The following is a 27,352-nucleotide window of genomic DNA, read 5'->3' on the forward strand; positions in this document are numbered from 1 at the left end:
CACAAACAGAGGGTCAACAATGTGAGTGTATTTACAAGTGCACAATGACAAATGTTACATAACATTCTGACATACACAGACATTTACACAAGGAAGCAACACCCACCCCTCTACCCGGTACCACCATCTCTCTTCCCCCCCCCCCCTTGCAGCGATGCCCGAGTTCCTCTTCCTCCCCATGCCTACATGATGGAGTGGCCCTCCACTGCCCCTCACTGCCTCTGGTTGAGGAGGTTGTGCAGGAGGACAGGGCGTCTCAGTGACAACGTAGGGCGTGGGACCGAAGGTGCCGAGGTCTCCTGCTCCTTCACATCTGTCTTCCTTGAGGGTGTGGGATCGGGGGCTTGCAACACGCGTGCAGAAGCCATCTCCTGCCTTATGGCCTCGACGCTTTCTGTTGTGTGCTCCAACACTGTGAGGAGGCGCTCCATCCTTTCATCGTGCTGCTGACTGATTGTGGCGATGCTGGCAACTATCCCAGCCATAGTCTGCTGCATCTCGCGACCTACCTCCACGCTGGTGATTGAGAGTTGGACCATCTAGCTCAATAGAGCGAGCCATCCCGCATCTGCAGGTGGTTGCTCGCTGCTGCTGGGAGGTGGGGCCCTGCTTCCCTTCGAGCCACGGCCTCTGCGCTTGCTTGAGCTTGCTTCAGTTGAGTCTGTTGGAAACCCCAGGAAATCAGAGCCCAACGCCGAGGTTCTGCGGACATTTGACTGACTTGGCAGGAGGCTGATGTCAGCTGCTTCTGGATGCTCCAGGTGAAGGGGCACAAATATGGGCCCTTCTCCCTTCTCTCTCTCCGGGTCTTCCTGGTCCTGGGTGGCGGAGGTGGGAGTAGTGGACATGGGTGATGTGGGCTGGGGGTGCAGGAAGGATCCGGTGTCCTCTGGTGTGGAGAACGTCTGGGTGGGAGATGCTGGGTTTAGATGGCTTCTGTGAAGGCCAGAGGTCAATGGTCTCTCCAGATCCGTGGTGTCTGAGTCAGCATCTGCAAGTAGAGGACAACATTTCAGTCTGTAGGTGAGGGGGTTGTTGGAGGGGGGTGGGTGCTGGTGGTGGTGCAAGTGAGATGTGAGCCGTTCCATCTCACATTATGCCAGCATGGAGTCCCATCTCTACATGTCCACACCAATAATGGGCGACAAAGTCTGCGAGTGCGTTAACATTGCCTGTACTGTCATGCCATGACCGTTGCCAACACCAGAGCTGAGTGTAGCCTTACCCTGCGGTAGCACCGGATCTGCAGAAATGTTTGTGCTTGGAATGTGACGATGTCCCACCAAGGCCAACACACGCTCCTGCAGCCTGGGCAATTCCACCACATCTTGTGGGCCCCCTCCGGTCACACTCAGGCTTGCCTGTTTGGCTGCTTGTTTTCTCTGCACAAAGAAACATTGCACCCTTTACCCCCCTTTGCTCCTGCCCCCACACACACTCCCACACACACAAATCATGCGCACACAACCTTTTTGGCCTTGGACAGGAGGGGCTGAATAAATTTGTGCTCACTTTTTGGCTGCCATCACCAAAACGTTCCACCGTTTGCGGTATTGGTCCCTATCCCGCGCCACGTTGCCCATTGCACTGACCTCTGACCTATGTCCATCCAAAGACATCGGTATTGGCTGATGGAGGCTTGCCACGCCCATCCCGGGTGAGTTCACCGTACCTGCGCTCCACCTCTGTCACTAGCCCCTCCAACTCCTGTTCATTGAACCATGGAGCTGTGGGCCTGGTTCTGGCAGTCTTCATTGATGCTTTCTGGCCACTCATCCTCTATGATGAGAGGAATGGCTGCTGAGCAGTCTGGTTATAAATTTGTCACACTGCCCCTCTCCAATGCCATCTCTGCTCTCTAACCTCCAACTCTCTCCTCTCTCTCTCTCCTCTCTCTCTCCTGTCCTCTCTCCTTCCTCTCCCCTTCCTCTCTCTCTCCTCTCTCCTCTGTATTCTCCTCTCTCCTTCCCCTCTCTCTCCTCTCTCCTTTATATTCTCGCTCCTCTGTCTCTCCGCTCTCCTCTCCTCTATTCCTCTCCTCTCCTCTCCTCTCCTCTCCTCTCCTCTCCTCTCCTCTCCTCTCCTCTCCTCTCCTCTCCTCTCCTCTCCTCTCCTTTCTTCCCGCCAAGAAATGGGTGGCCATGAATTTCAGGCCCTATAGTTCTTTGGTTTAAGGTATCGGATTAATAAATCCTTTGCAGGAGGTGAAAATTACCCACTGGAGAATGGTTCAAACCTTGTAAATGAATTACTCTTTCTGGGCTCTGATTACAGTCATCTTGATTGGTCAGTTATGTGCTAACCAGTAACTCTCCCCATCTACTTGTGATGACTAATAGTTTTAATTTTTCTTCCAGGGGTGTGGTTAGAGTTGACATAAATCTGCAGAATGTGGACATTGACCAGTGTTCAACTGAAGGATGGTTTGGAGGAACACACAAATGCAGGCTCGACAGCACTAAGGTAAAGCCAAACACAGTCATTGACAGGCTGGTACAGGAATTATTTGTATATTTGTGGAGTTTTTTTCGATGTACAATAATGTACAATGATGACTGAAAAAAATCATTTACTTTATTGTTGCTCTTTTGGTAGAACTTTTATACATCAAATGTATAAATGTTGTTATTCTCTATAGAGCACTTAAAAACATGCATGAATGAGCAGTCTTCCCTTACAGGTCCAAGGAAATGATATCGATGATCTATAAAACACACATGATATCACATATAGGGTACAGTCTCCAGTCATGGCCATTTTGCTTATTATTAGGGCATGGAAAATATTGATGCCCCTCTTTACACTACAAGGTTGCCTCGAATGGCAAGAGCACAATTGGAGTTGACCCTGTATAATAAATAACATAGTGCCATTGCTGTTGAAGATTGTGCTGGGCATCAGATGGGAAGCGTAGGCAATGGCAAAGCGGATCAGCTTCTTCCAACGTGACGGAGCCTCAGATCTGCCATCTTGGAATTTAGAGAGATGAGATCCAGGCTGAGTTTTCTTTTTCATTGTTGTGAACTGCGAAGCAGTCAATGCGAACCTGAGGTGGCTGTAAACAATGTGAATTCTCACCTCCTTTACGTCTGCCTCAAGTATTCCCGAGAGTCGAACTGAAGCAGATTTACACAACATACCTTGGGATGTGTCTCAAAAAGAACAAAACAGTGAGGGGGAAGTGAGGAGTGACACAGATTCTGGATTCTCGCAAATCTTTTTTCCTTTCTCACTTCCAGTTTTAAAAAAAAAAACTCTTCCATACCTGCTTTTTGACTCTGGAAAAATTAGATCATTATTTCCCTCTTTTTAGAATCGAGGATTAATTGTCATTTTTCATTGATTTCGAAGGATGGAAATCAAAATAATGGGTTTGCACTATTTTTCTTCTGATAGACTGGTAAGGCATAAAGTTATCAGCAGGCAGGAAAGAAAACTCGCCAATTATGATGCAAATGTATTCCTGCTCATTTCATACTTAAAATTACCACTTAACAAGTGTACATGACAAATATTTGTTCATTCGGCTGTGGAATCTGCAAAGTACCACATTTAAAACTGAGGAAAGAACATTTTACTGGTCAGGAAATGACATATTAACAACACATTTGAAAACTGTGATGAACTATTGGGTTGGAGTGTTAGTCTGCCACAAACTTGCATCGGACACAAGAGCAAGGCAGCACGTCGCAGTTTTGGTTAACCATTGTGAAGACCTGGGAGGACATCCGGTATCATGACTTTGTAAGAATATCACTGTCTTACATAGAGATGAAGGACGTAAGATTAAATTTGAGTTGCTAAAGACACCAGACCGTGGGTGAAGCAGACTTGATAAGGTGATTAGCTCTTTCTTAATCTGGATTCTCTTATATTCTTATCAATAACAAAAAAGAAACATTCATACAGACAAAATTGTATTCTTTTTAGTATGGAGCTGAAGGATATCTCTGGGCCTGATGTTAAAGGTGGAGTTGTTTTGCACTTATATGTGAGAGAAAACCTCAGAGTGTTGAAAGTAGAAAAGTCCATTACTGTTTTCTAATGGTCTTGCTGATATTTACCCGTATCTATGCTTTCGTTAAGATTAATACACAGAAGAAAATATTCCCCGACATCATTTAACTTATTTTGAAACTAAAACTAGATATTGTAATTCAAAGCAATTACTATTGGAATTTTGCATTATTTTCAAATTCATTTGTTGCATTCTGAGGGGAAGGCATTTGTTTCAGTAACCCTCTGTGAATCTGATTCTTGTACAATAAATGCATCTAACAGAGAGCAGTGCTGCAGGTTGAATTATTCATGAGATTCTGTGGCTTCTTGAATAACAAAACACATGGCCCTTGGAATTTGGACAAACTGAGTAATTAGTTACGATCTGAGGTGTTTTCGTGTCCATCTCATGAGGCTAACCATTTCTGTAGCTATTCAATAGCTGTTACCAGTTGTCTGCCAATGGAACAAAATGAAAACTGTTTTTTTGGCAAAGACGAAGGAATAATCGAAAGCCTGCTGCTTTCTTAGACTGCTAGCAGGGAATTAAATCAGTGAGATTTTCCAAATGATCTTTAAAGCCAATGAACAGTGCTTAAGCTTATTATGCCACTATGTAGAAGTACAATTTTACATTTATTACATAATAGTCATAAAAGGAATTGGATGCTGATTTTTTGTTCTTGATAAGATTAATTTTGTAAATAAGACAATTGCGGGGTTATTCCGCTTGAATTGATGCAGCGATGCACGCTGTGATGAAATACAAGTTCATTCTGTTGAGTTCCTAATCTAAGTTGGACAAATGCGGGGAGGTTCCAAGCAGATGCAATCTGTGTGGGTTGAAAATGGATAAGTTAGGAGGAGAGAAAAAAAATCAGATGTATTTCTCGGCTGCTATAATGCAGTTTCTAGTGTTTGGCTAAGAACAGCTCTGGAGGGGAAGGGGCTTGAGGGTAGGTCACCCACTTGCTCTCTGGGCTGCACAAGGCATATAGTTGGGATGGCCAAGGAGGACTGAGGAAAAATAATAAAATGCTAATCTCCACATGGCTTCAGATTTATGATTGTATTATGGTTCTGAAGCTACCAGTATTGCTAAAATTTGAATGCACTATGTCGGATATTGACGGTTTATAATGCACTTAGTCATTAATGTCGCTCTGCAGTAAAGTTCATTGACTATGCGAGATACAACTTGTGGATGAGTACACTATTTTGAATGAGAAAGTTTGAATCAGTTGTGCTGTTTTTACAGGTAAGAAAATTCACTGTAAATAAGGCTGTAATGAATATCTTTCAGACAACTTTTCACGATTAACTCTTGATGCTACATAACATAATTATATTCAAAAAGAAGTTAGATGAAGTCCTTACTACTAGGGGGATCAACGGATATGGCGAGAAAGCAGGAATGGGGTACTGAAGTTGCATGTTCAGCCATAAACTCATTGAATGGTGGTGCAGGCTAGAAGGGCCGAATGGCCTACTCCTGCACCTATTTTTTATGTTTCTATGTTTCTAATATCCAATGTAACAACAACAACATGTGTGTACATATACATATATAATATATATATATATAGTGCCAGTGAAATGTCCAAAGGCGCATCACAGGAGTATTATGAGACAAAACAAAATTGACTCCGAGCCATATAAGGAAAAATTAGGGCAGGTGACCAAAAGCTTGGTCAAATTGGTAGGTTTTAAGAAGCGTCTTGAAGGAGGAAGGAGAGGTTTAGGCAGGGAATTCCAGAGCTTAGGGCATAGGCAACAGAAGGCACTGCTGCCGATGGTTGAGCGATTATAATCAGGGATGCTCAAGGGGGCAGAATTAGAGGAACGCAGAGATCTCGGGGGGGGTTTGTGGGGCTGAAGGAGATTACAGAGATAGGGAGGGGTGAGGCTGTGGAGGGATTTGAAAACAAGGGTGAGAATTTTGAAATTGAGGCATTGCTTAACCGGGAGCCAATGTAGGTTAGCGAGCACAGGGATGATGGGTAAGTGGGACACTGCGAATTAGGGCACGGGCAGCCGAGTTTTGTGTCACCTCTCGTTTATGTAGGGTAGAATGTGGGAAGCCATCCAGGAGTGCGTCGGAATAGTCAAATCTAGAGGCAACAAAGGCATGGACGAGGGCTTCAGCAATGGGTGAGCTGAGGCAATGGTGGAGACAGGCAATGTTACGGAAGTGGAAATAAGCGGTCTTAAACAACAAAGATATTTGAAAAATAAATTTAAAACATTTTAAGTAATGCCAGTCCAGCTGAACTGGCTTTGACAGATTATTCTGTTTACAGAATTATTCATTAATGATGCTTCTTATTATCCAGACTTAAGTAGCATCTTGAGTCCCAATTTCAGGGCAGGGATTGGGCAGGCAGGGGGCAAAGCAAGCAAGAAGCCCTCTTGACTTCAGCAGCGTGAGTCTGGCCCATTTTAACTCCTGAGCCCATTTTAATATGATTGATGAGCTGCCATCCTGATCGCATCAGGAAATAAGCAGTCCATGCATTATCTACGCGCAATGTTTGGCAGGCCTCCCGATGCCTGGTTAAAGCATAAATGACAGTTAACATTCACTGCTTTCACATTTCACTTTTACACTGCTGAAACGAGAGGAATCTCTGAAATGAGTCACAGGGCCCCAGGTTTTCAGATGCCACCCTGGAGGTCTCAGGACAAGGAGGGAGGTGTCTGCAGGAGCATCACTAGGGCCACTGACCGGCTGACAGAATCAGTGCCAGCATCATCCCCAGGACCTGTGGTCAGTGTAGGAAGAGGTTCAATGATCTTACAAAGGCAGCAAGGGTGAGTACAGCTCTTCATCTCTCCACCTCTCTCAACAACCCTCCTTTCAACCCCTCGCCGACAACTCTCAACAATTTCCTCACTTCCATCACATCCTTCAGGATACAATCACAATAGCACACTGCAACTTTATCACTTAAAGCACACTCACCTCTTCTTTTGCGCTCTCCACACCACAACACTAACCGCATTCTCTTATCATATCCTAGCATTTACACAACCACCAACTCCTCGCAGCACTCCTTCCTCACTTCACATTGCACACACTTGGTTTACATTCATCACCTCTCCATCCTCATTCTACCTTGCTTTGTCTCCAGCTCTCAGCGCATGGACCATTACACAAGCCCTGCACATCTCCACTTGCTTGCTTATCAGCCACTCATTAACTCGCACCCTGTCTTTCTGAAGGACAAAATAGCACATAATACGAGGGAACGGACCAAGATCCGGGGAGAACTACGCAACATCATAGCCCACACCCAAGCTGAATATGATATTCTGACGGTTAGTGGCACAGGCAAATTCATGATCATCAGGAAGGCCTATCAGAACAGGTTATTTGTATGTTACTTCTCACCTTTCATTTACCTCAGAAAAGCTTCACAACTTGAAGCTACATTCTCAAAACTGCTACCTGCTAATGTCCTTCCTCCAGTGTTATTCGAACACTGTCCCTTTTCTCTTTCCTCTAAGTCCTTCTCAGCACCTGGATGCTGCAGAAGGAGGCACCTTGGAGGAGGACAAACCTCCTGAGTGCACCGTCACATGCTCCATCCCTCCCAAGCACCAGCATAGACATTGGCACCTCACATGGGTCAGATAGCGACCCATGGTCATCTGTATGTGATGAAACACTCGTCATGAGCGAGCAGCTGCAGGCGCTGTGGCAGGGACAGCCCAGAAGTTGGCTTGCTGAGCAGGACAGAGATGAGGACTTTCAGCCATGAAAAGCAAACTGCTTGCTTCTCAGAAGCAGGTATACTAGATATTGGAAGGCCTGTGAAGCAGTTTCAGCACAATGGCTGAAAGTATGGAGGAGTTGCTTCCAGCCTGTGTGGTGTCATCCTGCACTCTGCAGTCTACTTTGGAGATTGTGGCCATCTCCATGGTGGTTGCAGTTGGGCTCTCTCAAAATGAGTCAATGTCACCATCCTTTGCAGCTTTGCTGGAAGATCAAACAGCTGCCATGCAGGCTCTGGGCTCTGCCTTCGAAGTGCACTCCTTGGATAGATTGGTGACACGAATAGACAGGGGCTTTGGAGGAGTCACTCAATATCTACAGTCTGCTCTCCTACCAATCAGTGCTTTTATTTCAGACGCGCTGGATATTAATGGCGTGTTAGCCTTTCCTATTAACGAATGCTGCTGGCTGTTCTGATGCCCTGAGGTCAGCGTGCGTGGTGTCATTGTCGCTCCGGACACAAGGGAAGCCAGCCACTGCTGCAAATCCCTGCGCTCTCTCATGTTGACTGCTGAGGTCAATTGGGAATGTGATGTACTGCTCAGCCCTGGCAAACAGGGTATTGGTGAGCTGCTTAATACAGGTGTGCACTGCAGACTGGGAGATGTGGCTGATGTAGCCTGGAAGGAGCCAGTGGTAAAGAAGTTACGGGCTGTGGCTATTTGACAGCCATGGCCAAAGTATGACCCCTGGTCCATCAGGTAGCAGGACTTGTTACAGGAGGCTGCAGAGCTCTGCAACTGTTCCTCTATCCAAATGAAACTGGCAATAATAACATCCATGATAAGCAGATAGAGCTAACTGCGGGTAGGTGAAGGAAAAAATCTCAGAAAGAAGCGATCTGCAAGCTGGAAACTTCCCTGGCAATGCAAAGATCACAATAGCTCACTGCTCCTGTGATCCAATTACTTGCAGGTGAGTGCCCCTTTAAATAATGCTTCAGTAGTTCTGAATATTTTATTGGCGGGTTGTTGCTGGGCAGGGCTTCTGTGACTTTGTGTTAAAATGGTGTCATTGGACCCTGATTTGCATGTATTCATGAGGCCTTGCCTAGCTCTGGCAGGCGTCTCGGCCGACTTAAGAAATGGTTGCTGGCAGGTTGGTGCAGTAAGTACTCCACTGTGCTTGTAATTGTCCACTTGCCTGGTTCCCGGACTTTCTTGATGCTCATTTCTATGGTAACCAATATAATTGGGTGTGCAAGGCCTCTCGTTTAGTGGGGGCTGCCTGAGTATGAGCCAGGTATCTTGCCCAAGTGCTTGTTTATGTTTGATCTTTGACAACGCAATACAGGCTGTGTAATGGTGGAATGTATTAGATGTGGAATGCACATTTTATCCTTTTATATCTATCTTCGTACAAAACTAGACACCTCATTACACATGGAAGGGGAAAGAGGTGAGGAGAGAAGAGGAACAGAACAAATCGGAAGTGTACAAGAGAAGTGCAAGTTGTTCTTGCAGAAGGGTAAAAATAAGTCGAATCTCGTCGTCAATGTCTGCTGTTGTTGATAAGAGGCTCCCGAGTTATGGGAAGTGGTCCACGTTGTCCATGGCCACGCCATGGATCTTGATGACTGGGGGACAGTGCAGTATGCTTGTACACTTCCGATTTGTTCTGTTCCTCTTCTCTCCTCACCTCTTTCCCCTTCCATGTGTAATGAGGTGTCTAGTTTTGTACGAAGATAGATGTAAAAGGATAAAATGTGCATTCCACATCTAATACATTCCACCATTACACAGTCTGTATTGCGTTGTCAAAGATCAAACATAAACAAGCACTTGGGCAAGATACCTGGCTCATACTCAGGCAGTGCTGTGAGGACAGGCTGGTGGAGGACCTTGAGCTTTGTCTTACGGAAGTTTAGCGTAAGGCACATGCTTTCGTACGCCTCAATAAATACGTCGACTGTGTCCTGGAGATCAGCCTCTGTATGTCCGCAGATGCAGGTATCGTCCGCGTAGCCTTTGGCCGCCTGAGGAAAAGAGTGTTTGAAGACCAGGCCCTCAAAACTGCCACCAAGCTCATGGTCTACAGGGCTGTAGTAATACCTGCCCTCCTGTATGGCTCAGAGGCATGGACCATGTACAGAAGACACCAAGTCGCTGGAGATATATCACCAACGATGTCTCCGCAAGATCCTACAAATCCCCTGGGAGGACAGGTGCACCAACATCAGTGTCCTCACCCAGGCTAACATCCCCAGTATTGAAGCACTGACCACACTCGATCAGCTTCGCTGGGCAGGCCACACAGTTCGCATGCCAGACACGAGACTCCCTAAGCAATTGCTCTATGCGGAGCTCCATCACGGCAAACGAGCCAAAGGTGGACAGCGGAAACGTTACAAGGACACCCTCAATGCCTCCCTGGTAAAGTGCGACATCACCACTGACACCTGGGAGACCCTGGCCAAAGATCGCCCTAAGTGGAGGAAGTGCATCCGGGAGGGCGCTGAGCACCTTGAGTCTCATCGCCGAGAGCATGCAGAAATCAAGTGCAGGCAGTGGAAAGAGCGTGCAGCAAACCTGTCCCACCCACCCTTTCCCTCAACAACTATCTGTCCCACCTGTGACAGAGACTGTGGCTCTCGTATTGGACTGTTCAGCCACCTAAGGACTCATTGTAAGAGTGAAAGCAAGTCTTCCTCGATTCCGAGGGACTGCCTATGATGATGATGATGAAAAATAGGTCACTCATCCACCTGCTCAGCTGCACAGGTGTGTTGTCAGGAGGACTATAGGAACTGGAGAGAAAATAGGGGGAATTGACACTATCATAACCATGACAAAAGGTAATTAATTCCAATAAATAGGAATAAGGTTTTATTCTGATGCCAGTGTTCCTTGTCCCATAGGATTTCAATGTGGTACACTCCACTTATATTTCCATTCCAGTCACTAATGGATTGTGTCAGCACTCATTTTAATGATGTAATAAAGTATTTGGTAAATGATGGCAAGCCCTCTTTACAGTTGCTCACTTAGAAGTAAGTTGAGCTCATGGGAATGTAAATTGTGAGGAAGATGCAAAGAGGCTTCAAGGGGATATAGACAGGATAAATGAGCGGGCAAGAACATGGCAAATGGAATATAATGTGGAGAAAGTTATCCACTTTTGTAGGAAAAATAGAAAAGCAGAATATTTTTTACAATGAGAGATTTTGAAATGTTGGTGCTCAGAGAGACCTGGGTGTCCTTGTACATAAATCACTGAAAGCTAATATGCAGGTACAGCAAGCAATTAAGAAAGCAAATGTTATGTTGGCCTTTATTACAAGAGGACTTGCGTATAGAAATCTTACTGCAATTATATAGGGTCCTGGTGAGACCGCACCTGGAGTATTGTGCATAGTTTTGATTTCCTTACCTAAGGAACGATATACTTGCCATGGAGGGAGTGCAACGAAGGTTCACCAGGCTGATTCCTGGGATGGGGGGATTGACCTATGAGGAGAGATTGAGTAGACGAGGCCTGTATTCTTTAGAGTTTAGAAGAATGAGAGGTGATTTCATTGTAACATACAAAATTCTTACAGGGCTTGACAGGGTAGATGCAGGGAGGATGTTTCCCCAGCTGGGGAGTCTAGTATTATGTATAGAAGAACTCCACGGGGCTGAGTGCTGTGAGCTAAACTTAGTGTGACCTTGGTCTTCTTTATTACAACTCCAGATTGCCTAAACAACATGGCAGCCAACCTTTTATACTGGCCATGCACGTTAGGACTCCAACAGTCACGCCCTCTGGTGGCAAGTATTACATAGTTACATACATAACATCACTCTTTCTCCCCCCCCCCCCCCCAAAGTCTTCGGTACAAGTTATTTACAAGTTGAGGCGATCCGGAGCCCTTCGCTCCCTGGTTGATCGTCGAAGTTCAAACCCTGGCGTGTGTGAGTTGGCTGGACCATTGCTGCACTGCATCGCGGCTGGTCTGACCGGACTGGCAGGAACGATGGGTTCATCCTCATAATTGACAGTGAGGTCGATTGCTGGTTGGGTGTGTGTTGGTGGATCATCGATAGTGATGTCCTCCTCTTCAAGTTGTTCCTGATTGGCAGTAAATCGCAATTTGGTCTGACCTAAATGCTTTCTTCACGTTTGGCCATTTAACAGTTTGATTATAAACACCCTATTCCCTTCCTTGGCCAAAACAGTGCGAGCAACCACTTGGGACCGTGACCGTAACTAAGAACAAACACAGGGTCGTTAACATCAATGTCACGTGAAACAGCCGCGTGATCGTGGTACATGTTCTGCCGGTGTCGCCGTTTCCACGTGATCATTGAGATCCGGGTGGACTAGGGAGAGCCTGGTTTTGAGGGCTCTCTTCATTAACAATTCTGCCAGGGGAACCCCGGTGAGCGAGTGGGGTCGCGTCCGGTAACTGAGCAGAATGCGAGACAAGCGGCTCTGCAAGGAGCCGTCCGTCATTCGTTTCAAGCTCGGCTTGATTGTTTGGACTGCCCGCTCCGCTTGACCATTAGACGCGGGCTTAACCGAAGCAGACCTGACATGCTTGATGCCATTGCGGGTCATAAACTCTTTGAATTCCGAGCTGGTGAAACACAGTCCATTGTCGCTGACAAGGACGTCGGGCAAGCCATGGGTGGCGAACATGGCCCGGAGGCTTTCAATGGTGGCTGTGGATGTGCTGGATGACATGATTACGCATTCAATCCATTTGGAGTAAGCATCCACTACTACTAAAAACATCTTTCCTAGAAAGGGGCCGGCAAAATCTACGTGGATCCCGGACCACGGTTTGGCCATGACCACAGACTCACTGGAGCCTCCCTTGGTGCATTGCTCAGTTGTGAGCAAGTGTTGCACTGATGCACGCATGACTCCAAGTCCGAGTCAATGCCGGGCCACCAAACGTGCGACTCGGCAATTGCCTTCATCCTGACAATGCCTGGGTGGGTACTGTGTAGGTCGTGTATAAACGTTTCCCTGCCTTTTTTTGGCAAAACCACGCGATTACCCCATAAGAGACAATCCGACTGGATGGACATTTCATCTTTACGTCAGTGAAAGGCTTATTTTCATCTTGTATTTCCCTGGGAACGGCTGACCAGTTCCCATTTAGAACGCAACTCTTTACTAATGATAGCACAGGATCCTGGCTGGTCCAGGTCCTGATCTGGCGAGCTGTGACGGGTAACTCCTCGCTCTCAAAAGCATCCATGACCAGTCGCAAGTCTGTGGGCTGCGCCATTTCAATCCCGGTGGTGGGTAATGGTAGCCGACTGAGAGCATTGGCACAGTTTTCAGTGCTTGGTCTGTGGTGGATAACGTTGGTGCCCATCTTTGGATGCGGGACGAAGCATTGGTGTTTATACCTTTGCTCTCTGAAAACAGCGAAATGAGTGGCTTGTGGCCAGTTTCAAACTCAAACCGAAGTCCAAATAGGTATTGGTGCATTTTCTTAACTCTATATACATATGCTAATGCCTCTTTCTTGACCATACTATCAACTCTCTCAGTCTTAGACAGACTTCTAGATGCATATGCAACCAGTTGGAGGTTACCCGATACATTGGCTTGCTGTAACACACAGCCGACTCCATACGATGAGGTGTCACAAGCTAGCACTAAACGATTACATGGGTCATAGTGTACAAGTAACTTATTTGAACATAGCAGATTCCTGGCTTTCTTGAAGGCTGTGTCTTGAGATTTGCCCCAAACCCAGTCGTCACCCTTATGTAACAATATGTGCAAAGGCTCTAACAACGTGCTCAACCCGGGTAGAAAGTTACCGAAATAGTTGAGGAGTCCCAGGAACGAACGCAGCTTCATCACATTCTGTGGTCTGGGTGCATTCTTGATGGCCTGATGCCATCTGCTGCAATCTTTCTCCCCAAAAATTTGACTTCTGGCACCAGGAAACCACACTTGGAGCATTTCGGCCTGAGTCCCAATCTGTCTAGGTGACTTAGAACCTCTTCCAGGTTGTGTAGGTATTCGATGGTTTCACGACCGGTGATCAGGATGTTATCTTGAAACACAAAGGTGTGCGGAACAGATTTCAGCAAACTGTCCATATTTCTCTGGAAAATGGCTGCAGCCGAGCCAATCCTGAAACGGCACCTGTGGTGTATAAACAGTCCTTTGTGTGTGTTGATGCACGCCAGTCTTTTTGAAGATTCAACCAGCTCCTGTGTCATGTAGGCGGAGGTTAGGTCCAACTTGGTGAACGACTTTCCCCCCCCAACCCCCGCTAACATTGCGAACAGATGATCTGCCTTGCTCAGCGGGTACTGGTCCTGTAATGAGACTCGGTTCATCGTTACCTTGTAGTCTCTGCAGATTCTGACCGTGCCATCGCTTTTCAACACCGGAACAATTGGGCTGGTCCACTCGTTGAACTCGACTGGCGATATGATTCCTTCGCGTTGGAGTCTGTCCAGTTCGATCACAATGTTCTCCCTCATCATGTACGGAACCGCCCGAGCCTTGTGATAGACGGGGTCTAGATGGATCTGTACCTTGGCATCTGTGAAGTTGCCGATACGTGGCTTGAATAGCGAGGAAAACTTGCTCAGCACTTGAGCAGACGAGGTGTGCTTTGATGTTGTTCCAATTCCCTCTAATCTTTTCTAGCCAGCTTCTGTCGAACAGCGTTGGGCCATTGCCTGGAACAATCCACAATGATAGGTCATGCACAGCTCCATCATACGATACCTTCCCTGCCGCACTTCCAATGACTGGTATAAGCTCTTTGGTGTAGGTACGCAGCTTTGCATTAATCGGGCTCAGTTTGGGCCTTTGTGCCTTATTGCCCCACAGTTTCTCGAAAGCCTCTGGCTCATTATTGACTGACCTTGTACCTGTGTCCAACTCCATGGATACTGGAACTCCATTTCTTTTGACTTTCAGCATTATAGGAGGGCTCTTGGTGGTGAAGGTATGTACCCCATACACTTCTTCCTTGGGTTGAGTTGCCTGTACTGTGTGATTCACGCCGGATCGATCATCCTCTGCCACGTGGTATGTCGCAGCACGTTTGCACATTCGTTGGAGGTGCCCCATTGTTGCGCAGCCTTTGCACACGTAGTGCTTGAATCAACATTGATGGGTCCGATGATTACCCCCGCAGTGCCAACACGGTGCTAATGGATTCACATTCACCCCTGATGGCGGACTGTGAGTCATCACAGGTCTTGCAGCCACAGATGTATAGGCCCTGCCATATGCAGTTCGGCCTGCTAGCGACGTCATTTTATGCACAATACTTGCCGGTGAGCTTCGATGTTGAGAAGATATCTGTTTGGTGTTATCGTCCGTGGCCATGCATGCCTGGGTGATCGCGATGGCCCTGCTCAGGTCTAGGGTTTCGGCAGCCAGCAGCTTTCAAAGAATGACCTCGTGGCTGATGCCCAGTACAAAAATGTCCCGCAGCATTTCCCCCAACGCAGCTCCAAAATCGCAAAGTCCCGCGTGACGTCTCAGGTTGGTGACATAATCCACCACGTCCTGGCCCCCGGAGCGATAGTGCGTGTAAAAATGATACCTGGCCATGAGGATACTCTCCTTCGGCTTGAGGTGGTCCCGAACCAGCGTGCACAACTCTGTATATTCCTTTTCTGTTGGTTTTGTCGGTGTGAGCAGATTCTTGATGAGGCCGTATATTTTAGGCCCACAAATGGTGAGGAGAACCGCCCTGCACTTGGCCGCGTTAGTGTCTCCGTCCAGCTCGTTGGCCACGAAGTACTGGTTGAGACGCTCGACGAAGGCTTCCCAATCATCACCCTCTACAAATCTCTCTAATATTCCAACAGCAGTCATGGTTGTGTGAAGGTCGCTAATTATTATGTATAGAAGAACTCCTCGAGGCTGAGTGCTGTGAGCTAAACTTAGTGTGACCTTAGTCTTCTTTATTACAACTCCAGAGTGCCTAAACAATATGACAGCCAACCTTTTATACTGGCCCTGCACGTGTGTGCAGGTGATCATTAGGACTCCAACAGTCGCGCCCTCTGGTGGCAAGTATTACATAGTTACATGCATAACATCTAGAACCAGGAGTCACAGTCTCAGAATAAGGGTCGGCCATTTAGAACTGAGATGAGAAGAAATTTCTTCACTTAGAGGGTGATGAATCTTCGGAATTCTCTACCCAAGGGTTGTGGATGCTCAGTCATTGAGTATATTCAAGACAGAGATCAATAGATTTTTGGATATTAAGGAAATCAAGGGATATGGGAATAGTGCAGGAAAGTGGAGTTGAGGTCGAAGATCAGCCATGATCTCATTGAATGGCGGGGTAGGCTCATGGGGCCAAATGGCCTGCTCCTGCTCCTAATTATTATTTTAAATCCTTTGGCTCTCTTGGTGATCCTTACACATAACATGAATCAGCGGTTTGGTCCAAGCATCTTGCAGAGATTTGTGTGAGAAAGGAGACATTGGCTAATGTCAATTAGTCCCTGTACATTTAAGGCAGTTTCCCAGGAATTTCCTCTGGGATTCGCCTGCTCCACCACCGCAACTTTGGGAGAAATCCCGTTTATGCACAGTATCAGTTTACGCCGAACGCTCAGCAAAGTTACCCTTGTGAAGCGGGAGAAGCCCCATGGGAAATTCCCGGCATTTATTCCTGCTCCTTTCTTTGTGTGTTGAGCAATTGGCAGTACCTTGCCTTTGAGCAATCTTCTGGGAAGTCACAATAGAGATTTTAAAAATAGATATGATTATATAAATATTCCATCAGCATGCCAGCCGTTTTAAAGGAGAATGTGAGACTGAAATACTGATATTTTTCATTTGGTGCAAAAGACGAGTTTGGCAGAGAGGACAGAAGTCAGATATGCCAGAGTTATACCTATTATAACTGTACTAAAATACACTCTAAATTCTGGTAGAATTGGCCACTGGCAGAAGATATGCCCTCTTCCCACCCGGTGCATGTCTGCAAATGACAGGATAACAAGGGCCAAAAGCGACAAATCCATCATTTGCAACAGGATTGCACCTGACTTAAAAACCTGTAAGAAAGGTTAGCTGCATGAATTATCAAACCAGAAAGTGCATAGGCTCATAAACTTGTTGCAACCAAGAAAAGATTCTGCAAGCGACCTCTCAGCAATTTCATGCTTCTCTATTGGGGTCATTAAACTTCTTCTTGCACTGCAAAGACACTCACTGTCACAGACACTTCCCTCCATAATGTGCGTGTCACATTCTTTGGGGCCGAAATTGCCCCATTTAGCGCCGCCACTAGATTTCGCCCAGACGCGGCAAGAAAATCGGCCAGCGCGGAATTGGGCAGTGGTTTTGTGGAGGCGCTATGAGGTGGCACCTTGCTCCTGGCGCAAGCTGCCCTCTCAGCGTGTGTGCCAATGATAATGTCATTGCTGTGTGCATTGCCCCCTTATCGCCTTGGAAGTGAAATTGCACCGCGCAACCGATTTTAGTGTCTGGTGATGACAATGACAGCTTGAGCTGTCGAGATGCAGTCAGGAAGGAACCAGATGCACCAGTGCAATTTAAAGGCGCCATCTTGCAACATTTTTTTTTGTTAGGCCATTACCTATTTCTGGTTTGCAACAGTCAGTCAGTGTGCCTGCTGGACAGAACTCAGTGATTTTTTTGCTCAGCCATTGTTCTGTCTCCTGTGCTGCTCATGGCACTGTCATAGAAACATAGAAACATAGAAAATAGATGCAGGAGCAAGCTATTCGGCACTTCGAGTCTGCACCACCATTCAATATGATCATGGCTGATCATGCAACTTCAGTACCCCAGCCCTGACTTCTCTCCATACCTTTGATCCCTTTAGCTGTAAGGGCCACATCTAACTCCCTCTTGAATATATCCAACGAACTGGACTCAACAACTTTCTGTGGTAGAGAATTCCACAGGTTCACCACTCACTGGGTGAAAATGTTTCTCCTCATCTTGGTCCTATATGGCTTATCCCTTATCCTTAGACTGTGATTCAACATTCTGGACTTCCCCAACATTGGGAACATTCTTCCTGCATCTAACCTGCCTAGTCCTGCCATAATTTTATATGTTTCTATGAGATCCCCTCTCATTCATGAAGGGGAAATTATGTTTAACTAATTTACTGGAATTCTTTGAGGATATAACGAGCATCGTGGATAGAGGTGTACCGATGGATGTGGTGTATTTAGATTTCCAAAAGGCATTCGACAAGGTGCCACACAAAAGGTTACTGCAGAAGATAAAGGTACGCGGAGTCAGAGGAAATGTATTAGCATGGATAGAGAATTGGCTGGTGAACAGAAAGCAGAGAGTCGGGATAAATGGGTCCTTTTCGGGTTGGAAATCGGTGGTTAGTGGTGTGCCACAGGGATCGGTGCTGAGACCACAACTGTTTACAATATACATAGATGACCTGGAAGAAGGGACAGAGTGTAGTGTAACAAAATTTGCAGATGACACAAAGATTAGTGGGAAAGCGGGTTGTGTAGAGGACACAGAAAGGCTGCAAAGAGATTTGGATAGGTTAAGCGAATGGGCTAAGGTTTGGCAGATGGAATACAATGACGGAAAGTGTGAGGTCATCCACCTTGGGGAAAAAAAACAGTAAAAGGGAATATTATTTGAATGGGGAGAAATTACAACATGCTGAGGTGCAGAGGGACCTGGGGGTCCTTGTGCATGAAACTCTTTTAGAGTCTACCTGCAAAACATAAAACATGTATCCGTGCCACCTGACCTGGATGACACACACAAGACATTTACAAGGCCCTTTTTTGTTTTTTTTGGGGTTTTTTTTTGTGGTTTTTTTTTTTTTGGGCACTAAAATCAAATTTTTCCTTTTTCCAGTGCCCCCTATAAAAGGAGAGGGGGACACTAAAAGCACCGGCAATTAAAACAAATTAAACTTTAAAACGTAAAATCAAATTAAAATTTGGTTGCCGGGCGTGATGATGCACTCCAGTCCCTCCGGTGCCCACCTCTCGCGGAAGGCCGCGAGCGTACCGGTGGACACCGCGTGCTCCATCTCCAAGGACACCCTGGACCGGATGTAAGAGCGGAAGAGAGGCAGGCAGTCAGGTTGAACGACCCCCTCGACCGCCCGCTGCCTGGACCGGCTGATGGCACCCTTGGCCGTGCCCAGGAGCAGTCCTACGAGGAGGCCCTCGGACCTACCCGCTCCCCTCCGCACAGGGTGCCCAAAGATCAGGAGAGTGGGACTGAAGTGCAGACAGAATTTCAGGAGCAGCCCCTTCAAATAATGGAACAGGGGCTGCAACCTTGTGCACTCAATAAAAACATGGAACACGGACTCCTCCAGACCGCAGAAATTGCAGGCGGCCTGGGAGTCCGTGAACCGGCTTAAAAATTTGTTGCACGGCACTGCTCCGTGCACCACCCTCCAGGCCAAGTCCCCGATGAATAGTGGGAGGACCCCTGCGTAGAGTGCCCTCCATCGGGGACCCCCGCCTCCTCCGGACGGCAAGATGGTACGCCATGGCGTGTCCGGACGGCCAGCGAGGATGGCAAAGTTGAGGGTGTGCAGGAGCAGCCCGTACAGGAAACCCCTCCGCGCGGAACTGAAAGGCACGGAGGGGATTTCCCCGAGGCGGCTCAAGTTGTGAGGCGCCGGCCCCCGAGGGAGGTTCCGGGGTTTGGCGCCGATGAGGAATTCCGTCCGGACGGGGGTCAGTTCGGACGGGACCTCCCCACGTGCTTGAGCCTCCTTGATGCACCTAACGGAGTCAGGGCCCAGAGCTGTTTTTAGCGACTCGATGGCATCGGCCGCGTGGCGGACGTTGGCAGAATTTAGGCGCCGCGCCAGCGTGTCTGGCGCCATCCAGCCCGCTCCTCTGCCATCGAGCAGGTCCCTGACCCTGGTCACCTCACCAGCCACAGCCCTCTCTTCCGACCGCCACATAAAACCTCGGCCGTGGAGGTACGGATTCCCGAGCAGCGGTTCCTGCAGGACGGCCGCCACTCCAGCCGGCGGAGAGCTGCGCTTGGTGGAGACTTTGTTCCAGACCCTGATGAGTTCCCTGTAAAAGACAGGCAGCTCCCGGAGGGCGGTCCTGGCACCCCCCAAGTTCACAAACAGGAGCTGCGTGTCATAATTGAGGTCGAGCTGCTGGCGGAAGAAATACCTCACCAGAGCACACCACCTAGGAGGGGGCTCGACGTAAAGGTATCTCTGCAGGGTCTGAAGACGGAAAGTCGCGAGCTGGGCGCTGACGCACACCAACGACTGACCGCCCTCCTCAAGCGGGAGACTCAGGACCGCGGCAGAGACCCAGTGCTTCCTGTTGTTCCAGAAGAAGTCCACCAGCTTCTTCTGTATCTTGGCGACAAACGCAGGGGGAGGGGTCAAAGTGACCAGCCGGTACCACAACATTGCGGCCACCAGCTGGTTTATGACAAGCGCTCGACCCCTGTAGGACAGCACTCGGAGCAGTCCTGTCCAGCGCCCCAGGCGAGCGGCGACCTTGGCCTCCAGCTCCTGCCAGTTCGCCGGCCAGGCTCCCTCGTCGGGGCTAAGGTAGACTCCCAGATAGAGGAGATGGGTCGTGCTCCAGGCAAAAGGCCTGAGCTCCTCCGGCAGGGAGTCCACCCGCCACTGACCCACCAGGAGTCCGGAACATTTCTCCCAGTTGATCCTGGCGGAGGACGCGGCCGAGTAAATCTCCTGGCACTCACGCATCCTCCGCAGGTCAGCGGGATCCTCTACCGCGAGGAGCACGTCATCGGCGTAAGCCGAGAGGACGACCTCCACGCCCGGCCCTTGCAGAGCCAGTCCCGTCAACCTCGTCCGCAAGAGGCGCAGGAAAGGCTCCACGCAAACAGCATATAACTGGCCGGACATGGGGCATCCCTGGCGCACCCCTCTCCTAAAGCGAAGGGGCGCCGTCAAGGACCCGTTAACCTTAATCAGACACTCCGCGGCGGCGTACAAAAGTCGGATCCGGGCGACGAAATGCGTCCCGAACCCGAAAGCGCGCAGAGTTCCAAGCAGATAGTCGTGATCCACCCTGTCGAACGCCTTCTCTTGGTCGAGGGATAGGAAGGCGACCGACAGACCAGCCTCCTGGGAACAATGGATGAGGTCCCGGACCAGATGGATGTTATCGTGGATTGTCCGGCCCGGGACCGTGTAGGACTGGTCGGGGTGGATCATGTGGTCCAGCACGGCATCAAGGCGAGCAGACATCGCCCTGGTGAAGATTTTGTAGTCCGTGCTGAGGAGGGAGACCGGGCGCCAGTTCTTAAGGAGGTGGAGATCGCCCTTCTTAGGCAGCAGGACGATGACTGCCCTACGCCAAGAGAGGGGCATCTCCCCGGTCGCCAGACTTTCCCCCAGGACCCGCGCGTAGTCGCTCCCCAGGACGTCCCAGAACGCCCTGTGGAACTCCACGGTCAGCCCGTCCAGCCCCGGGGATTTTCCCCTCGACAGCCGGGCGAGGGCACCGGTCAGCTCCGCCAGGCTTAGCGGAGCTTCCAGATTTTCGGCGCCCTCCGGGCTGACCTTCGGCAGGTCCTCCCACAAAACTCTACGCGCTTCCTCGCTGGACGGATCCGGAGAGAACAGAGCCCCGTAATATTCACGGACCCTGTTGTTGACGCCCTCCGGATCCGAGACGAGAGAGCCGTCGTCGGCCAGCAGCGTCAAGAGCTGCTTACGGACACTCTGCCTTTTTTCCAGCGAGTAGAAGAAGGGGGAGCCGCGGTCCAGATCCCGCAGGAACCGGATCCGCGACCTCACGAACGCGCCTCGGGACCCGACGAGCTGCAGGTCCTTCAGCGCGGCCTTCTTCGCTTCGTACACCGTCCGCAGGGCCGGGTCCTGGACGACTTGACCGAGACGGGCTTCCAGGTCGAGCACCTCTTTTTCTAGGCGCCCGACTCTGGCCGCCCGCCTCTTGGTCGACCCCCTCGCGTACTCTTGACAGAAGACGCGGACGTGAGCCTTGCCCACGTCCCACCATAGCCTCAAGGAGGGGAAGCCCCCCTGCTTCCTTCTCCAGTCGGACCAGAATCGACGGAACGAGTCCTGGAACCGCACGTCCTCCAGCAGCCGGTTGTTAAAGTGCCAGTACGCGGACCCCGTCCTCGCGCGGAGCGAAGCGAGCTCCGCCCACACCAGGTGGTGGTCCGAACACGGCACCGGCCGCATGGAGGCCGCCGGGACGCAGGAAACGTACGCCCGAGACACGTAAAGGCGGTCGACTCTAGACCATCCTACTCCAGGCCTCACCCAAGTAAAGGCGCTGGAGTCGGGGTGGAGATTTCGCCAGACGTCCACCAAGTCGAAGGACCCGACCAGGTCCCTCAACTTCTCCATCGCCGTCATGCACTGCGGGGCACCGGAGCGGTCCCTCGCCTCGAGGGTGCAGTTAAAATCCCCCCCGAGGACAATGCAGTCGCCGACGTCGACGGAGCCAAGAAGAGCGGACACCTCTTCAAAGAAGCGCGTTTGCTGCGGGCCGGGCTGAGGGGCGTACACGTTCACGAGATGGAGCGGCACGTCCCCCAGGCGAACCGTTACGTGCAGCAAGCGGCCTGGCACGGGCTCCTCGACCCCCAAGATCTCCGGCTGAAAATGCGGGCCCAGCAAGATGGCCACCCCACTAGAAATGGCGGTGAGGTGGCTCATGCGGACCTCTCCTTGCCATTCCAGGAGCCACGTGGCTTCGTCTCCCGGAACGGTGTGGGTTTCTTGCAGGAAGCACACCGCATATTTCCCCTCCCGCAGGAGCGAAAAATTGTCAAATCTACGGCGTGCCCCTCTGCCGCCGTTGATGTTGAGGCTGGCTATGGTTATCTTCATGGCAAAAGCATAGTGCAACCTCTACCTTAACCTATTGTGGGGGAGGGAGCGGAGTCTTTTGTTGAACTCCGCTCCCTCCGCAGCCCAGCGAGGAGTCCCTCGAGCTCTCGCAGCTCAAGGTGTTGCGCCTTTGTCAAAGGCCCGCCTGCGGCCAAGGTTTTGACGGCGGCGCGGACGGACGCCTTGATTAGCTCTGGCTCGGACCATTTTTCCAGGGCCAGTCGGGCTTGGTTGCAGCGACCCCGGCTCTGGGCCAAAAAGTCCCGGAGTTCCTTTGCAGGAATGAGGATGGTCTCGGCGGCGGCCGCGAGCAGATCCACCGCCTCGCTGGCGGTGGTCTCTAGTTCTTCTCCCGCGTCCCCCACCGAGTCCCCATCCTCCTCCGGGAGGTGGCCGCCAGCAGCCGGCCCATCGACCGCACAAGGTACGGCAAATGAACCGGCCGCTCCAACCGGCCCTGGCTCTGCCCCGATCCCACCCCCAGGATCGTCGGCAGAGGAGTCCCCACTGGGCTCTTTTAAAAATGGTGCTGGGTCGGGAAATGACAGCGGAAGGGGTTCCCCCTCCGCCCCAGGAACCGGGGAACAAGGAGAGACCCGGCCATATGAAATCCCCAGGCCCTCCAAGTGCACCAGCTCCAAAGTAAGAGGCGAGGGTGGGTGTTCCTCCCCCTCCCCGCTGCCACCCCCCGGCCCAGCATCTACAGTGTCATTAAAATCACTAAATTGTGTTTCTGCCGGGTCGAGCGACTCCCGGGGGAAGTTGGGTATTGGCTGGGCGGGCTCAGGTTCGGCCTTTTCGGCCTCGCCCGCCTCAGTCCCCGGGACGCCCGGCCCGGCGGCTACGCATTCCTCCGCGGTCCCCACGCCCCCCACGACAGGCAGATCTTCCATGCCCTCCCCAGGAGGCAGCGGCTGGGCAGCCTCGACTGCCTCACCCTCCCCGGGGAAAGACTCCTCGCGCCTGCAGCGCAATTTGGGGGCGCTGGTGGGGGACGCGGGACACGCGGCGGGCACCGACTCCTCCGCGGAGGGATGTTGTTCCCCCTCCGCCTCATTGGGGCGGTGCCTCTTTTTGTTCCTGGGGGCGCGCGGAGTCAGGGAGACCTCCATGTCTGCCGAGGCCTCCCGCTCCGCCCCCCCCTTTTCATTTTCTTGCCCGCGCCCGGGCCCCTCTGTGGTGTTGTTCAAGGGCTCGGGCACGGGCTCGGGGCACCCCGCGCTCGCCGGTGACGGGGTTGGGCTGAGCGCGGTGGTCAAATCATCTGGCGCACTGAGGGGACCCGCCTCTTGATGTTTTGCCTTCTTCCGCGCCTTCTTTCCGGTCGGACGCTCTCCCTCCCCCCTGCCGGAGGCCCTGAAAACAAAGGCCTCCGACGATGCCCGCGCACCTACGGCTCCCGGCACGCGGACGCAACTAGGGGGAGGGGTGGCGGCGGCGCCAGCCTTGGCCGCCTTCGGTGGTTTGGCGGCCTTGGAGGCGGGGCAGTTCTTACGAACGTGCCCCACCTCCCTGCAGGCATGGCACCGCACGCCGTCCGACGTCCAAAAGACGCGGTAGGCAGTCCCCTCGTGCACCACATTAAATGATCCCTCCGTCGTCTCCTCCCGCGCCAGCCGGACAAAGAGCTGGCGGCGGAAGGAGAACACGTGGCGCAGGCTGCTCTCCCTGAGGCCGAGCGGTATGGGGTTGATCCCCGACCTTACCTCCCCCAGTTGGTGTAGGTGAGGGAGGAGGAGCTCAGCGGGAACAAAGGGCGGGACGTTCGATATGATGACCCTCTGCGCGGTGGCCTCGAGAGGGTCCACCGGCAGGAACGTCCCGCCCACCGTGAGCCCCTTTTCAAGGTCCAGGGACACCGCCCGCTCCGACCCCAGGAAGAACACGGCCTTCCCAGACATCTTGGAGGCTGCGACAATGGCCGAGGGGCCGACTACCCCAGCCATCGCCCGCACGCACTCCTCGATGCTCATTGTGGGGTGAGTGTAGCTCTTGACCCCGTGTTTCCTGGTTATAAGTGTAAAAGGTGGCAGGGCAGCGGGTGGCGCAGGAGGTGCCGTGGATGTGGACACCGCCTGCGCATACGTCCTTGCTGGCCCTGCCACCGGCGTGGATGGGATCGCCATCACGGGGTCCCTTTAAGGGCTACACCCACCCCAAAGTCACAGGCCTTAATGGTCTTAATGGTCTTAATTAGGCCTCGTATATTAAACTGAGCAGAGGAGCCCTTAATGAGGCACCTCTCCCCTAGTTGGTAATTGGGGAGGGGCCTTGCTCCCTCTGCTCAGTTGTCTTAATTGGTTTTTTTTAAATTAATTTGGAAGAAAGAGGCCTCAGAGAGAGAGGGGAGAAACAGAGTAGCAGAGAAAGAGAGAGGGGGGTGGGAAGGGGGGGACGACTGCGAGGGCAGGTCTCCCCTCGCAGCTGTGGGTGGGTGCACTCCCCAGATGGCAAAACACACAAGCACAGTCTTTGGGTTGGTCTTCAGGTGGGGGGAGAAGACGTCTTCACCTGGGGTAGCTAGAGCCACCAGGCACACACTCCTAATGATGTTAATTGGTGATTTAAACAATCTTCAGGCTGGTAGCTCCAGCTATCCCAGGCTAGGCAAATGTGGGGGGGTGGGGGGGGTTCCAATTGTGGGGGGGGCCTAGTTGTAAGCACGGCCCCCACGCACACTACCACACACACACACACCCCCCGCGATGTTCCGGCCCTCAGTGGTCTTCTTTCCTCCCCCCAGCGATACAACAAAGTCTTTTTGGGAAATGCACCCACACCCACCTGTAGAATGTAGAGTCTCCCTCCTTCCACACTGGATGTTGTTGGTTTTTCCCCCTCTCTCCAACTCCTTGCAGAAATGGTAAAGTTGTTAAAGTTTTCTGTTCTCCTCCTCTCCCTCTGGATAAAAGTTGAAGGTGAAGCCCCTTCCTTCCTTCTCTTCCTGGGCTGGTCTCAGGGCTCTCCAGGCAGGAGCACAAGTTGCTAGCTCCTTCTCTCACTGCTCACAGCTCCAACTGAGCAGGACACGCCTCCACTGCTCTACGATTGGTTCCTTGTGCATGAAACTCTTTTGAGTTAACCTGCAAAACATAAAACATGTATCCGTGCCACCCGACCTGGATGACACACACAAGACATTTACAAGGCCCTTTTTTGTTTTTTTTGGTTTTTTTTGTGGGTTTTTTTTTGGGCACTAAAATCAAATTTTTCCTTTTTTCCAGTGCCCCCTATAAAAGGAGAGGGGGAAAAGCCTACTGCACCTGGTATTCCCAGGCAGTCTCCCATCCAAGTACTAACCAGGCCTGACTCTGCTTAGCTTCCGAGATCAGACGAGATCGGGCGTTTTCAGACAAGGATAGTTTGCAGGTGCAGCAGGTAATCAGGAAGGCGAATGGAATGTTGGCCTTCATTGCGAGAGGGATGGAGTACAAAAGCAGGGAGGTCCTGCTGCAACTGTATAAGGTATTGTTAAGGCCGCACCTGGAGTACAGCGTGCAGTTTTGGTCATCTTACTAAGGAAGGATATACTGGCTTTGGAGGGGGTACAGAGACGATTCACGTGGCTGATTCCAGAGATGAGGGGGTTACCTTATGATGATAGATTGAGTAGACTGGGTCTTTACTCGTTGGAGTTCAGAAGGATGAGGGGTGATCTTATAGAAACATTTAAAATAATGAAATGGATAGACAAGATAGAGGCAGAGAGATTGTTTCCACTGGTCGGGGAGACTAGAACTAGGGGGCACAGCCTCAAAATACGGGGGAGCCAATTTAAAACCGAGTTGAGAAGGAATTTTTTCTCCCAGAGGGTTGTGAATCTGTGGAATTCTCTGCCCAAGGAAGCAGCTGAGGCTAGCTCATTGAATGTATTCAAGTCACAGACAGATTTTTAACCAATAAGGGAATTAAGGGTTACGGGGAGCGGGCGGGTAAGTGGAGCTGAGTCCACGGCCAGATCAGCCATGATCTTATTGAATGGCGGAGCAGGCTCGAGGGGCTAGATGGCCTACTCCTGTTCCTAATTCTTATGTTCTTATGTTCTTATGTTCTTCTTCTTCTAAATTCCAGTGAATATAAGCCTAGTCGATCAAGTCTTTCTTCATATGTCAATCCTGCCATCCCGGGAATTAGTCTGGTGACCCTTCACTGCAATCCCTCAATGGCAAGCATGTCCTTCCTCAGATTAGGAGACTTAAACTGCACACAATACTCAAGGTGTGGTCTCACCAAGGCCCTGTACAACTGCAGTAAGACCTCCCTGCTCCTACATTCAAATCCTCTCGCTATGAAGGCCAGAATGCCATTTACTTTCTTTACTGCCTGCCGTACCTGCATGCCTACCTTCAGTGACTGATGTACCATGACACCCTGCTCTCATTGCACTTCCCCTTTTCCTAATCTGTCAACCATTCAGATAATAATCTGCCTTCCTGTTTTTGCCACCAAAGTGGATAACCTCACATTTATCTACATTATACTGCATCTGCCATGCATTTGCCCATTCACCTAACCTGTCCAAGTCACCCTGCAGCCGCTTGCATCCTCCTCACAGCTTACACCGCCACCCAGCTTAGTGTCATCTGCAAACTTGGAGATATTACATTCAATTCCTTCGTCTAAATTATTAATGCATATTGTAAATAGCTGGGGTCCCAGCACTGAACCCTGCGGTACCCCACTAGTCACTGCCTGCCATTCTGAAAAGGACCCGTTTATTCCCATTCTTTGCTTCCTGTCTGCCAGCCAGTTCTCTATCCACGTCAGTACACCACATTCACTGGTTCTCCCTTATCCACTCTACC

General features: G+C 50.5%; 1 protein-coding gene and 1 pseudogene across 1 annotated transcript in view; one reads left to right on the plus strand and one right to left on the minus strand.

The window, feature by feature from the left end:
- Positions 1-27,352, plus strand: part of gpr158a (G protein-coupled receptor 158a) — a 777,085-nt gene that overhangs the window by 123,337 nt on the left and 626,396 nt on the right. The window contains exon 2 of the mRNA XM_070880082.1: positions 2,358-2,463. Within this exon, the coding sequence (XP_070736183.1) occupies positions 2,358-2,463 (106 nt within the window). The remainder of the gene's footprint in view (positions 1-2,357; positions 2,464-27,352) is intronic.
- Positions 25,799-25,918, minus strand: LOC139264815 (5S ribosomal RNA; annotated as a pseudogene).

Source organism: Pristiophorus japonicus, chromosome 5 (assembly GCF_044704955.1).
Source record: "Pristiophorus japonicus isolate sPriJap1 chromosome 5, sPriJap1.hap1, whole genome shotgun sequence".
In the NCBI taxonomy this organism is placed as follows: Eukaryota; Metazoa; Chordata; class Chondrichthyes; family Pristiophoridae; genus Pristiophorus; species Pristiophorus japonicus.